Source organism: Sturnira hondurensis, unplaced genomic scaffold (genome assembly GCF_014824575.4).
Source record: "Sturnira hondurensis isolate 20B ecotype Veracruz unplaced genomic scaffold, ASM1482457v3 Scaffold0022566, whole genome shotgun sequence".
Lineage (NCBI taxonomy): Eukaryota > Metazoa > Chordata > Mammalia > Chiroptera > Phyllostomidae > Sturnira > Sturnira hondurensis.
The window spans coordinates 6,962,663-6,976,771 of NW_028095197.1; the positions used below are offsets into that span (position 1 = coordinate 6,962,663).

The 14,109-nt window shown below is 41.1% G+C and overlaps 1 protein-coding gene across 5 annotated transcripts in view; it reads left to right on the plus strand.

The window, feature by feature from the left end:
• Nucleotides 1-14,109, plus strand: part of LOC118979763 (phospholipid-transporting ATPase FetA-like) — a 104,325-nt gene that overhangs the window by 18,669 nt on the left and 71,547 nt on the right. For 4 of the 5 annotated variants that reach the window (XM_037035996.1, XM_037035992.1, XM_037035995.1 and 1 more), the window contains one exon: nucleotides 5,819-5,896. The exons of the other annotated variant lie outside the window; for it this stretch is intronic. In XM_037035996.1, the coding sequence (XP_036891891.1) occupies nucleotides 5,854-5,896 (43 nt within the window). In that variant the 5' untranslated portion in view covers nucleotides 5,819-5,853. The remainder of the gene's footprint in view (nucleotides 1-5,818; nucleotides 5,897-14,109) is intronic. 5 annotated transcript variants of the gene reach the window in all.

Here is a 14,109-nt window from a genome sequence, read left to right on the forward strand (position 1 = left end):
CTTCATTTTTCCTATGGAGAAGACACAAGAAAACATTCACAACGAAAGTTACCAAAAGCTGTGAATCCGAAGTAGGAAACTGAAGATCAAGTCATCTAAGTGGTATCATAGACTAGCAGATGTTTTACTGTCTTCCCAAGTTTAGTTTAGAAGATCTTTAGTTTAGAAGATCTTTGTTACCCTAGAGTATTCTCCTCTCAGGAAGAGGCTGTGGTTGAAATCAGGAGGGGATAAGGCAGGGACTGTAACTGAGAAGAGAAGTATAGTGACACTGGTGGGTCTCAGGTTGTGACTTTAAAAGCATTTGGGGGTAGGGCTTGCTTTTTTGTATATGTGCTTCTGTTGCATTAAAAAAACTTTTAACACCTTTGCTGAGATTTATGTGGTGGGAATTGGGGTTGGGGACCTTGATTTCTGGAGTAACTTTGGGGATTTGTGCATTGGCTTTAACAGCTAACTCAGAAATCTTACGGAAGTAGACTGGGAACTTTCATGATTTTACATAACAGTTTTAGGAAAATGTAGCTCATTTCATTCAGAGGATGATGTGTACATCTGCCTCTGTTCAAGATTCTCAAAAGCATTCAAGTCAACCAGGAGTTTGTCCCTTTGTTGGTGAAGGGCTCCATTCTCTGGAAGACAGATTTCTTCATTGAGAGCCAATACTCTAGTACTAAAAGTTATTGGCTATGCTAGTATCCCAAATATGCCATTGCTAGACTTTATGTTGTTCATTATAGAAGATATCGTTTTCAGACTGAATTAAATATCAACTTAAAGACTTCCTCCAAACTTTGTACTTAGTAAATTTACCAGATTTTTGTGTATAAGTAAGTGTAGGGGGAACACAGAATCACAGCTGTGGCTTGGGGGAACTTGAAGTTGGTTGCAATGTGTTGCCAGTTGGAAGATTAGAGGGTAATAAACTATTAGATCAGCACTCTATCCCCACCCCCAAGTTTTGTTTTATTTTTATTTCATATGATTCAGTCCAAGGTCAAGGCAGTTTGGAGATTATTGGCTTAAGATGGGACCTGTTATTTCTACTTTTAAACTCTCATGTCTAAACAAAAGAACTCAGGCCCTATAACCATGTTGTATAGAGACTGGTGACATTCCTGACTTCTCTTTACCTCTTTAATGTCTCTGCTGTTCTTCAACCTTCTTTTTAAAATGTGATGACTCTTCCCCCAAATGTTTAGTCATTACAGAGGGGAAAATAGTAAATTTACAGTGGAGAGTTCTGGCAGACCCCATCTTTGCCAAGCGATCTAGGTTCACATCACCAATAACACATACAACAGCATATACTCCCAGTAAGATGCACTGAGAAGGGGACATCAGACGCACTCAAGCTGAGGCACATTCTATGAAACAACTGGCCAGTACCCTTCAAAAGTGTCAAGATAGCCCTGGCTGGTGCATCTCAGTGGACTGAGCACCAGCCTGTGAGTCAAAGGGTCGCCAGTTCAATACCCAGTCAGGACACACGCCTGGGCTGTAGGCCAGGTCCCTGTGCGGGGCGTGTGAGAGGCAACCGCACATAGGTGTTTCTCTCCTTCTCTTTCTCCCTCCTTTTCCTGCTCTCAAAATAAGTAAATAAAATACTTTTTTAAGTGTCAAGACAATGAAGAATAAGGAAAGAAGGAGGAACAATCACAGATTGGAGGAGAGATACAATTAAATGCAATGTGGAATCCTGGAATTTAAAAAGTATATTAATGGAAAGAATTGGTTAAAAAAATAAATAATTTATGCACTTCAGTTAATAGTATTATACAAGGTTAACTTCCTAGTTTGTTAATTATTGTATGTTATATAAGATGTTGACAGATGGGTGAAGGGTGTATGGGAACTCTGCTATTTTTGGAAATCTGAAAATTTAAGAAATGTATAAAACATTTCTTAAATTGTAATGACACAAATTGTACCTACTCTCCAATAAGGGTTATTTAAAAATTACTTTTCTGAGGAAGACAGGAAGGGTATTTCCCATACAGTTGTTATATTCACTTTAATATTTTAGTTCTTTTGTTATTACATATTGAATAGATATAAAGTTTATAACATGTTTAAGTTGCAAAGGATAACAGTAATGTGAGCACATGTGTAGCTTGAAGCTCTCAGTGTGCTTTTTTCCATCCCATTGCCTTCCCTCCTTCACCTCTATTCTGAATTTTATGTTTTTTGTTCCCTTGCTTCTCTTTTAGAGACTTACCTTGAAAGTACATATCCCTAATAGTTTTGCATGATCTTTAAGTTTATGTAAGTGGAATAATACTGTACATATTTTTGCAATTTGTTTTCCTTAATCTTACATCCCAGAGATTTAACAGTGTTGATGTGTATAACTGTAGTTCACTCACCTTCACTGTTATGGAACTTTCATTGTATGAACACACCACAAGTCATTTCTTGTTCTCCATTAACAGCCATCTGGTCGACTTCAAGTTTTGCTGTTCTGATCAGTGCTACTGCGCACACCCTTGTGTATAACACATGATGAGAATTTCCCTAGGGCATCTACCTAAAAATGGACTTACAGGGTAAATGCTGGGTGGTAGGCTAAATGCTCCATCTACTTTCCTAGATAATAAGGCCAAATTGTTTTCCAAAGTGGTTATCTAATTTTCAATACCACCAATAGTGCATAAGTGTTCCAGTAGTTCTACTTTCTCTCTAACACTCTATTATAGACTTTGATTTTTTTTAATTTATTTATCTTTAGAGGGGAAGGGAAGGAGAGAGGGAGAGAAATATCCATGTATGGTTGCCTCTCGTGGGTCCCCCACTGGGAACCAGCCCGCAACCCAGGCATGTGCCCTGACTGGGAATTGAACCGAGATCATCTGGTTGCAGACCCATGCTCAATCCACTGAGCTACACCAGCCAGGGCTAGACTTTGATCTTTTTTACCAATCTGGCAGGCATGTATATTAAAATCTTAAAGCATTGCCATTTGTTGATTGACTACTTCGTGCCAAGCAAAGTGGCAGACATGTTCATACCTTAGTCAATTTAATCTTCTCACAGCTCTTCTTCTAAGTCCCATATGAAATTAATGTTGTTCTTAGTGTGTAATATGTAATTATCCCTAACCTTCTCTCTGAAAAATTTATTCCCTAGTAGGTCTTTTATATAGTGTATCTGCCTAATTTATTTCCTACTTCTAAAAACATTCTCTTTTTAGAAGAAACTTGAGGCGGGAAGTAGTCAATAACTTGTCCCAAATCACATTGTCATTAATTGGTAGAGACTTTGAAATAAAACCCCATTCTCTGGTTACCTTTTTTTTTCTTGCTCTGTCTCTTTCCCTTCCTCTCCCATATTTTCTTCCTCCCTTCCCTCACATTCTTCCATCCCTCTTCTGGGACTGACAGTTTAAGTGTACTTTCTAGTCGGTTGCTATTTAATGTGATGTGCCTGCAAGAGAGCGTCACAAGATTGGATGAATGCCTGCTTCCAGCTAACCAGTCATTACTCAGGCCCCCACTGACTAAGTGCTTTGGAACTGTTTCACTCTCCAAGCTGTGCTACTGGGTGGATTTGGCCAGACTACCCTTTCAATACTGCTTGATGGCCCTGCAGGTGTTCCAGAGAATCCAGAACTTCAGGACATCATTTGTCAGCAGTGGTAGGAACTCCAAGCCTACTGTGGGGTCCAGGCAGCTAAGAGTAGGAGACCGGTGCCTAGAAAATGGTGATATTAAAACCACTAACATTGGGCAGGAGACCACAGATTCTATTGGCAAAAAGTAGTAGAAACCTTAGGTTGGGTACCAGACTTGTAGCTAACAAGCACAAGTGAAATTTGTTTGGCTTGCACAGTATTTAATTTTCTTTTTTGCATTTGGATACTTACTTTTATAGAAGGCATGCACTCGCCAATTTGTCACAACACCCAGCACTTCATTTCCTACTGTACAACACCTAACTGCTGTTACCTCCCTGGCTCCTAAAGTTATTTGATGCAACAATATCCTTACTGAAGTCAGATGGGGCTCAGTGAGGGTAAAACTGGAAGCTCATTCTCATTCCAAAGTGATCATAGTTGTCCAGGGATTTGTTGGGTTGTTTTTTTTGTTTTGTTTTGTTTTGTTTTGTTTCTGGCATTTGAGCATCCCTTTGTTTCCTGGTAACACCTTTGTACTTAGACGTTACACTTCCCTGGAAATTGTGATCTTTCCTCCATCTAATCTTATTTGGGATGATTAGATGAAATTCCTGTAAAGTTTTTAAATCTTGGCTTATCCGAATTTAGTGAATTAGGAGACATGAAAGAAATTAATGAACTAAGTAGGTGTACTTGTCTGGTCAGGATAGAGGTGTAGGTAAACATGGCTCGCCTCCTGGCACAAACAGGAATCAAAATTCCAACTAAACTATAGCACAACCATCACTCAGAACTGTCAGAAATCCAGCCAAATGTAAGTCTGACAACTATGGGATTAAAGAAACCACATCCATCCAGATGGGTAAGAGACATGGAGATGCAGAGTGGTCCAGTCCCACACGCATATGTGTTGGATAAAAATTCAGCAGAGCTATCTCAGGAGCAAGGAGTCCCAGCCCACACTAACCGTCCCCCCCGCCTCCGCCCCCGGCTTCCAGTGCCAAGAAAGTAAGTCCCCCTAACTTCTGGCTGCAAAAAAACAGTGGGGATTGAGTCAGCGGAAGAAACTTGTAGAGTCCCAAGCAGTTCCTCTTAAAGAACCCACACATGGACTTACTCAGACTCACTCCATTTGAGCTCTACCACTGAGTTAGTAGCTTGAAAGGTACCAGTGCCATATGAGGAGAAAATGAAGTGTCTGGCATCAAGGTGAGAGCCAGGGGTCAGCTTTCTCCCAGACAGAAAGACAGGCGGAACTCATTGTCCCTTTTCTGAACCCTGCCCCCCACAGAGCCACAGAGCCACAGAGCCACCAGGCAGGTGCCATATCTTAGACTCCATCACCCTGGCTAACACCAATGGCCCTGCCCTGGAGATCCCCTGAGACTCTACCCCACCAAATTAGCAGCCCACCCAAGATGTTAAAAGTGGCTTTTCCATATAAATGGCTTGGTCTTGGCTTATACTTCACAGCTTCCTAAATGCTCTCAAACAGGCAACAGCCAGCCTCAGTGAGACCCCAGCCCCTGTACCTCTTGCTAAGTGGCTCCAGGGTGGGCACTAGCAGCAGCCAGCCCAGGTTCAGAGCTTGGCTTCTCCTGGGAATCTTCAAGCCCAGTGCAAGGAACAGCTATTTCAGATTGCTTTATAGCTCAGGCAGGGTTGCCTTGGGCAGAACACAGGTTGGGGCGGACCTTGGCCTGCACCACCCAGGAAACCCCAGAGCCTGTACACCCCATGGACAGCTACAACCACGTGGGAGCACCACCACCCTGCCCTTGCACAGCTGACCCTCCACTGTGGGCAGAGGTTGGTGGATGGAGGTTGCAGCTGACTGACCTGGGTAAATCCATCCCACTGACTGCCAACAGCAATCAAGGCACAATTATAAGAGGAGGTATAAGCCCAGAACTGCACTAAAAGATCACCCAATAATTTCTTTTACCTGTTTCCAAGTTTCAGGTAGCTTTTCTGAGAGGTGTAGTTATCAGTATGGACTTGGTTGCCAGGAATTAGAATCCGTTTCCCAAGCTTTGAAAGCTTTATTTTGAGGACATATGAAATGAATTCTAAAATTTAGCATATAGATGTTAGAGTCAATTATTTCCAATTTCAGAGATTAAGTTCCAAGTTTCTTAAGAACATATTTAAGTGAGATGGTGATGTGAGAAATTCTCATACTGAATCATTTTATTGTCTTTACAGAAATTCTATCAAATTATACTTGGTACTACTCTGCAATGTCTATGTCGAAAAGCCAGAGTCAGGAAACACAAATTACAGGTAGGTGAACTCAGTAAGAGACATCTAAGTCTGTACGCCATTGTGATTGCCTCTGAGAGGGTGTGTGTGTATGAGAGAGAGAGAGAGAGACAGAGACAGAGACAGAGACTGAGACTGATAAACAGACTGGCTGGCGTACCAATCAAGCTGTCAATCTACCAAACTGACCAGGAAAGGAGATACACTTGGCAGAAGTAAATACTCATACTTTGTACTTACTAGTATAAGCCCTACCATTGTGTCATCTGAGAATTCTAATTGGAGTAGTTACAATCTCTCAACTTTTATACTTTTATTTAGAAGTTCACTGGGAAAGCGTGTGTTCCTTTTTCTCTCCCATCCTTTACAACCACCCCCTGCTAAAAAGAAGTGGTCTGTGTGAAGAGAAGTTGTCAAGGCAGATAAGGTTATCCTTTGCAGCCTTTTTGTGGCCTGAGCAAATGGATCTGGCCGTGGTGCTGGGGACTATTTTCATGCTACTTCAATGCTTTCCCTTGGTAAATCAAAGTACTGAAGGGAACTAGGGTAATCACATCTAAGGCAGCTTTCAGAATAAAACTGTATGGCATGAAATAAAATGTTGTGACATAAATTTTGAAAAACAAGCCAGAATGTAGTTCTATATTTCAGCTTTCTTTTCAGGAGTGGATAAAATGCAGAGAATAAAATTAGGTCATTGATTTAAGGCTACACTGTACCTTCTTCACTTTCTGTGCAGTTGTCTGATTCCTGGAGGGAGGCCACCCTCAGGGCACAGACCCTAGCTCCAGAAAGAAATCTGCTCACTCCAAGGGTACAGGTCCTAGTTCCAAGAAGAGAAAGCCAGTGAACTCCCAACCAAGGGAAAACCTGGGAGTTCTTTCTTGTACTCATAACTACTGAAGGAGAGAGGGCTGATGAAGATAAACTAACTGACCAATTTTTCCTGCATGTTCTTATGAACAGAATAATATATGAAGAGCAGAATACTTTAGGGAGTAGATAGTTCAAGGCAAATGAAGAATGCAATAATCATCAAGAAAGACTAATTTGTTTATTATGCAAATACTTATTGATCATGAAATGAATTCTGGTGATGGTGCTGCATGCTGGCAATACAGTGACAACAAAAACTAGACAGAATTCCTGCTCTTATGGAGATCATAGTTTAGTGAGGGATAGCCTTTAAGTAACAACACAGTAAATACTAGCACAGAGAAATATCAAATTATAACGACAATAGTGCTATGAAGAAAGATCACATGGGAGCCCTGGCTGGGTGGCTCAGTTGGTTGGGGTGTTATCCTGTGTACCAGGGGGTTACGGGTTTATCCCAAGTCGGGAGGCATATGGGGGAACAACCGATTGATATCTCTCTCACATCGATGCTTCTGTTTCTCTGTCTTTCTCCCTCTCTCTCCCTTCCTCTCTCCCTAAATTCAGTGTATGTATCCTCAGGTGAGGATTAAAATAAAAGAAAGAAAGATTGTGTGTCAGGCATAGTAGTTAAGAACATGGATTCTGAAGCTGTACTATCATGGTTTGAATCCTAGCTCCACCACGTCCTCTGTTATCCTGGGTACATCTCTTAATTTCTCTCTGCTGCAGTTTCTCATCTATAAAATGAGGCCAGTAGCAGTGCTGCCTCATAAGGACGATGCAAGGATTGAATGTGGTAATACTTGTAAAGCATTTAGGGCACAGGGTATCTGGCACAGGGTAAACACTAGGTAAATATTTGTGTCAAAAATATCTATGAGAGCTCGATGCTTTTGTTCAGGAAGAGTATTAAGAACATGAATATTTATAAGTATGAATCATCTCAAAAGTCAAAAGTTTTACCAATAAAAAATACCGTATTTTGCCATGTATAATGTGCACCTTTTTGCCCAAATTTTTAAGGGAAAAATAAGGATGCGCATTATACATGGGTACAACGATTACCATATCATGGGCATAATAATGGTATAATAATCCCATGTATAATGTGCACAGAAGTGTGGATGCCCATTATGCACAGGAGCGCATTAGACGTGGCAAAATTCAGTACTTGAAACCAGTTTTCCTGGCCTAAATCCCTTCAAGTGTGCTAGGCCTACCTACTGCAGCAGAGTTGTTGCTTGTGCTGTTTTGAGCAGTGAGCAATTAATGCTGGTTTATCCAAAATATCAACCTATTGGTGTGAGTCTGTTGGGAACTGCTCTGCCGGATTTCAGGAGTTGTAACTGCCTCCTATGGCTAAGAATAAGTGAGTGACCTCTGGAATGGGAGCCACTTAGGAGACAAAGCTTGTCTCTGGTAGCAAATGCTGCCTCAGTTTACTCCCCTGCTCCCAAAGCATGGTTGGCTAGTCAGAGACAGGTAAGACTCCTCACAGAGAGGGGCAACCTAAGCCAGACACAATCACTTGGGAGGCCATCATGGAAAGACTGGGGGGTGGGGAGATGCGACAAAGAGGGAGCGATGGACCCTCGCCTCCTGCCCCCTCCCGGACTATTGTGACATAGCCCGAGTCCCCATTTCCATCTGGGAGAAGCGCTGCCTGGCTCTAATCTACTTAAGCCTGAAAACCTGTGATGGGGGAGGTGGTGCAGCCCCTTGCCCGACTAGAGCAGGATCCGGGGTGATCAGGCATAAGAAAGAGTTCCTAAAAGTCCTGTGAAGCCTGCTTTGCTAAGAGTGCTTTCATACATATGTTAAGGGTCCGAGCAAGAAGTGAGTATGTCTCCCAAAGTTTCTGCAACCCCCTTTCCTAACAAACACTGACTCAGACTAAGCCCTCAGATTTCTTTGAAATGTTATCTACTGTTTGATCCTTGCTGCCCTGTATTCCTGTGTATTACAAGCCAATAGAAGTCCCTGAAGGAAGGGGCTCCTGGCCTTTTTCCTCTGAGCAACTGGCCACCTCTCCTCCCCAAGCAGATCATGTCTTGGTAGAGTTACTTTCATCTGCGGCTGACGGGGGGGGGACTTGCGGGCAAAGTTGCCCCCACATGAGTCAACAAAATAACAGTAGCAAACCCAGTAATTGGCAGTTACTTCTGCCCTTTTCTAGGTCATCAGCCTGTTCTGGTTGGAAAACTTATGGTCCACAGAGTGAATATTGACTGTTTCCAGCATCTCATTTAACTATCCTCTCTCCTCTCTATTTTTTAAAAATATATTATTTATTTATTTATTTTTAGAGAGAGGGACCGGAAGGAGAAAGAGTGGGAAAGAAACATCAATGTGTGGTTGCCTCTCATGTGTCCCCCACTGGGGACCTGGCCCACAACCCAGGCATGTGCCCTGACTGGGAATCAAACCAGTGACCCTTTGCTTCACAGGCCCGTGCTCAATCCACTGAGCTACACCAGCCAGGGCTCCTCTCTATTTTTTCATCACTTTCTAAGTTCAGGCTCTCATCACTTGAAGTGTTGACTCTTGCAGCAATCTTTTAGGTTGTCTTTATGTCTGTAATCTGTGCAGAAAGATATTAATCTTTCTGAAATTCCAGTTTTATCACTTTTTTCCTGCTAAAATCTTTTTGGGATTCCTTCTCAGCTACTAGATAAAATTGAAGGTCATTAGCCTAACATTAAAGGCCTCCATTAGGCTCTTCTTATGCAGTATATGATTATATAATATATCTAATCTCAGTGCCAAACCTTTCATTAAGTTCTTCTTCCTGCCTGGATACCTTTCTCCTTCTATAATGAATCTACAGGGTCTGTCCAGAAGGTATCCAGCCATGTAATAGGAAAAATAGAGACATTTATTGAAGAAGATACAAGATACAATAAACATTGTACATAGGACAATGACACCTCAGTCCTCTTCAAAGTATGCGCCTTGGGATTTCACACAGTTCCAGTTACCATTAGCTGCCCTGTCATAGTTCCTGAATCTCATCAATGGTCTGAAATCTCTTCTCTTTCAAAGGTGATTTTAGTTTTGGGAAAAGCCAGAGGTTGTAGGGCACCAAATCTGGGCTATATGGGGGCTGAGTCATCTAGGTGATTTGATGTTTCACCAAAAAAAACTCTGCTTGAGATGTGATGTGCGAGTGGGTTTGTTGTTGTGATAAAGCTGCCATTCACCAGTCCCCCATAGCTGTGACTTCCTGAATTATCCTAATAGTTCTCCTGGAGGAATGTTCAAGCTTAACACAAAATTTGATGCAGATTTGTTGCTGTACTGGCTCAGTCATTTTGAGTGTGACAACCACACAGTATACATGCACACTCAACAGCATCACTGACTAGTACAGTGAAGTCATCATTGTATGCACATACCCATTCCAGTCCACTCTCCTTGGCTTCCAAGTTACATCATCAATGCCCTGCAAACAGTTCTCATTATGTTGACAGTGGCTGGACATTTTCCGGACAGACCTCATATATTTGTCTTTTAGGTTTAGTGCAAGTCCTCCATGAGGACTTCTCCCAACACTTTTAGCCACCAGCTCCCAAACCCTTACCATTATCTTTCTTTCTTAAATTCCTGTAGTGCTTGGTGTCTAGTTTTTAAAAAAATAATAGCCTTACTGAGGTATAATTTACATGCCATAAAATTTTTGCCCTTTGTAAAAATTATTTTATGGTTGTTCAAGTATAGTTGTCTGCATTTACCCTCCACCCCAGCCATACCCACCTCCCTCCCCTGCTTCCCACCCTTGCTTGGTTTTGTCCGTGTGTCCTTTATAGTTGTTCCTAAAAACCCTTTCCCTCCTTCTCCCTGTTATCCTCTCCCACCTCCCCTCTGGTTACTGTCAGATTGTTCTTAATTTCAATGTGTCTGCTTATATTTTGCTTACTTGTTTGTTTTGTTGATTAGGTTCCACTTAAAGGTGAGATCATATGGTATTTGTCTTTCACCGCCTGGCATATTTTGCTTAGCATAATGCTCTCCAGTTCCATCCATGCTGTCATGAAGGGTAGGAGCTCCTTCTTTCTTTCTGCTGCATAGTATTCCATTGTGTAAATATACCACAGCTTTTTGATCCATTGATTTACTGATGGGCATTTAGGTTGCTTCCAGCACTTGGCTATTGTAAATTGTGGTGCTATGAACACTGGGGTGCATAGGTTCTATTGAATTGGTGTTTCATGATTCTTAGGGTATAATCCCAGCAGTGGAGTTTCTGGGTCAAAAGGCAGTTCCATTTTGAGTTTTCTGAGGAAATTCCATACTGTTTTCCACAGTGGCTGCACCAGTCTGCAATCCCACCAACGGTATACTAGGGTTTTCTTTCCTCTACAGCCTTGCCAGCACTTGTTGATTGTTGATTTGTTTATGATGGCCATTCTGACTGGTGTGATATAGTATCTCATTGTGGTATTATTTTGCATCTCTCTGATGGCTAGTGATGCCAAGCATCCTTTCATATGTCTCTAGGCCCTCTGTATGTCCTCCTTGGAGAAGTGCCTGTTCAGATCCTTTGCTCATTTTTTAATTGGACCTTTTGACTTTCTGTAGTGGAATCATATGAGTTCTTGATATATTTTGGAGACCAAACCCTTGTCCAAGGTATCACTTGCAAATATATTTTACCATGAAGTTCCTTTTCTTTTCACTTTGCTGATGTTTTCTTTTACTGTTCAGAAGCTTTTTATTTTGATGAAGTCCCATTTGTTTATTCTTTCCTTTATGTTCCTTGCTCTAGGGGACATACTGGTGAAAATATCGCTACATGGAATATCTGAGATTTTATGTTCTCCTCTAAGACATTTATGGTGTCACAACTTAAATATAAGTTGCATTTATAAATATAATTTATATTTAAGTTGTGACACCATAGCAAATAAATACCATATGCTCTCACCTATAAGTAGAACCTAATCAACAGAATAAACAATCAAACAAAGTACAACCAGAGACATTGAAATAAAGAGCAAACTGATGGTGGCCAGAAGGGAGGTGAGGGGGAAACAGGGAAAAAAAGGGGAAAGGGTGTCAAGGAACATGTATAGGTGACACATGGACAAAGCCAAAGGGGGCAAGGATTGAGGATAGGGGGCAGGGAGGGGTGGGGTGGGGTTAGTGGTGGGGGGAAAATGGAGACAATTGTACTTGAACAAGTACTACCTATCTAAATATATATACATATTTCATTTTATACTTTGATTTTTATATACATACTATATGTGTATACATGTATAAATATATCACACACACATTACACACATAATACATGTATATAATAAATAGATACTATATACATATATGTGTGTAATACATATATATCACACACACATAATCAAAGTATGTCCCAATATAACATGGGACATGCTTATACTAAAAATTATTCATTGTTCACTGAAATTCAAATTTAACTGGGAATCATATATTTTATTTGGCAACCCTGCCTCTGTTACTGAGGTCAGGAAAAGTCCCTATAAGTTAGTTCAATTGTTGCTTTAAATTTTCTAAAGAAACAGCATTCTAGAAACAAACTAAATACTTTATTTGAGATATCTGTTTTATTCTATAAAGTATATGCCCCATGTAATATTTGGGGCATACTTTGATTTTATATTCTTATTTTCTAAATCTGGCAACCCTACACAAAGGGAATTGAGCTTTGAATCTCTTAGAGTTTAATTGCTTCTTTAGCATCGCCAGAGTTTACTTTTAGAACCAACTTTGTGTGAAGACATTTTGTTGTTACTAACTGATAAGCTTTAATGTAACTTTCCCAACCTCTCATCTCCTGTCCCAAGGAAGCTTTTATGACTGAGAAGCACTGAAACTGATGTCTTGCAGTTTAATCAAACATGTCTGATTTTACCTTTACCATACCAATAAAAAAATAATTGTTTCCACATTCCAAGTGAGGTCAGGATGGCAAAGTACCACCTCCAACTTCCATCTGCCTGACGTAATATGAATTATGCTCCTGTCAGCTTCTCCCTTGGAGAGGAAAGGGGAGAAACCAAAACCAAAGGTCTCCGAGAGGAACAGAGGGTGGGCCTTTGGTGCTGAGCACTTCCCAAACTGTGCCAGCCAAACCAAACTTCTGTGGTACCCTGTTGATAAATTAGGGTTTGGTGGTGGTCGTGGTGGTGTGTGTGTTTACTTTTATTATTATTTCATTTTCTTTAGTGTCTTGTTCTTTGAGTAATTCTACTGTTGTTTCTGCTGACCTCAGACAGAATTAGTGAAGCTTTAGCAGATGATCAGAAGCAGAGGTAACAGGAGAGCTATAGTTCATCGAGAACTGGACTTTTCATGGCATTCAGGACTTTAGTGAGCTTCCTCTCCAGGCTCTCTTTGATGCTGCACTCTCCCCACCCTCTTCAGCTATGCTGATTATCCTCCCGTGTGTGCAGCTTAGCATGGAAAGAGCAACAAAGAATTCGTCTTCGCTGGGGTTTCTCTTTCAGCCCAGCCCTACTGTGATTCTGTAGGCATTCCCACAAGGAGGTGATTATTCTCCATTGGAGGTATTGTACAGAAATGTGAACACACTTAACAGAGCATGTTTCTAAGCATCTATTCAGGTATGTGTTTGTTCATTCAACAAATCTTTATTAAACCCAGAGGCTAATACTGAGCTAGCAATGCAGTACAGATATTTAAAGAAAAGAAAAAGAAGGCATGGCCCCTACCTTTAAGGAGCTCTTTGTTTAGTGTCGACAGACGATGTGATAAGTAAGCTGAGTGTAAACCATGAGACATAGCAGCGGATGGCCTGACTGAACTAGGAACATGTAGTGAAGTGGTGCTGAGAAAACAAATTAGTTACAGCCCCTCCTGTGGGATCATACCCCTGGCCCTTCCTGTGATGACCCTGGGCTATGTCATTTAGCTTTTCTTACCACTCTTTAGATGGAAATACCATCTTGCATCTATCCTATAGATATTTTAGAGATGCAATCTGGAGAGATAAAAAAGTAAATTTTCTGAGTATACCCAAGACTGGAAGCCATATGGTTAGCTTAATCTACTGATAAGCTATAATGTTTTAGTGTGCTATTTGACTACTATAGAAAAATTGTGATCACATGGGATCTAAAAAATTCCAGTATTACTAAGGTACATTGACTCTAGTTAACCTGACCAAAAATTCCAGATATTGGCCAATTATCCTTCCCCTGGCAGCTATTCTCACTTAATTTTAGAGATGGAGACATTTCAGTCACATGCATTAGGTGACTTTGGCAAAATCTCCTGGGCCTATTGCTCTAGAATGTCAGTAAGGGTCATTGCTGAGTTTCTGTCACCAGCATCTGGGCTTAGCTGAGTTGGGTGTC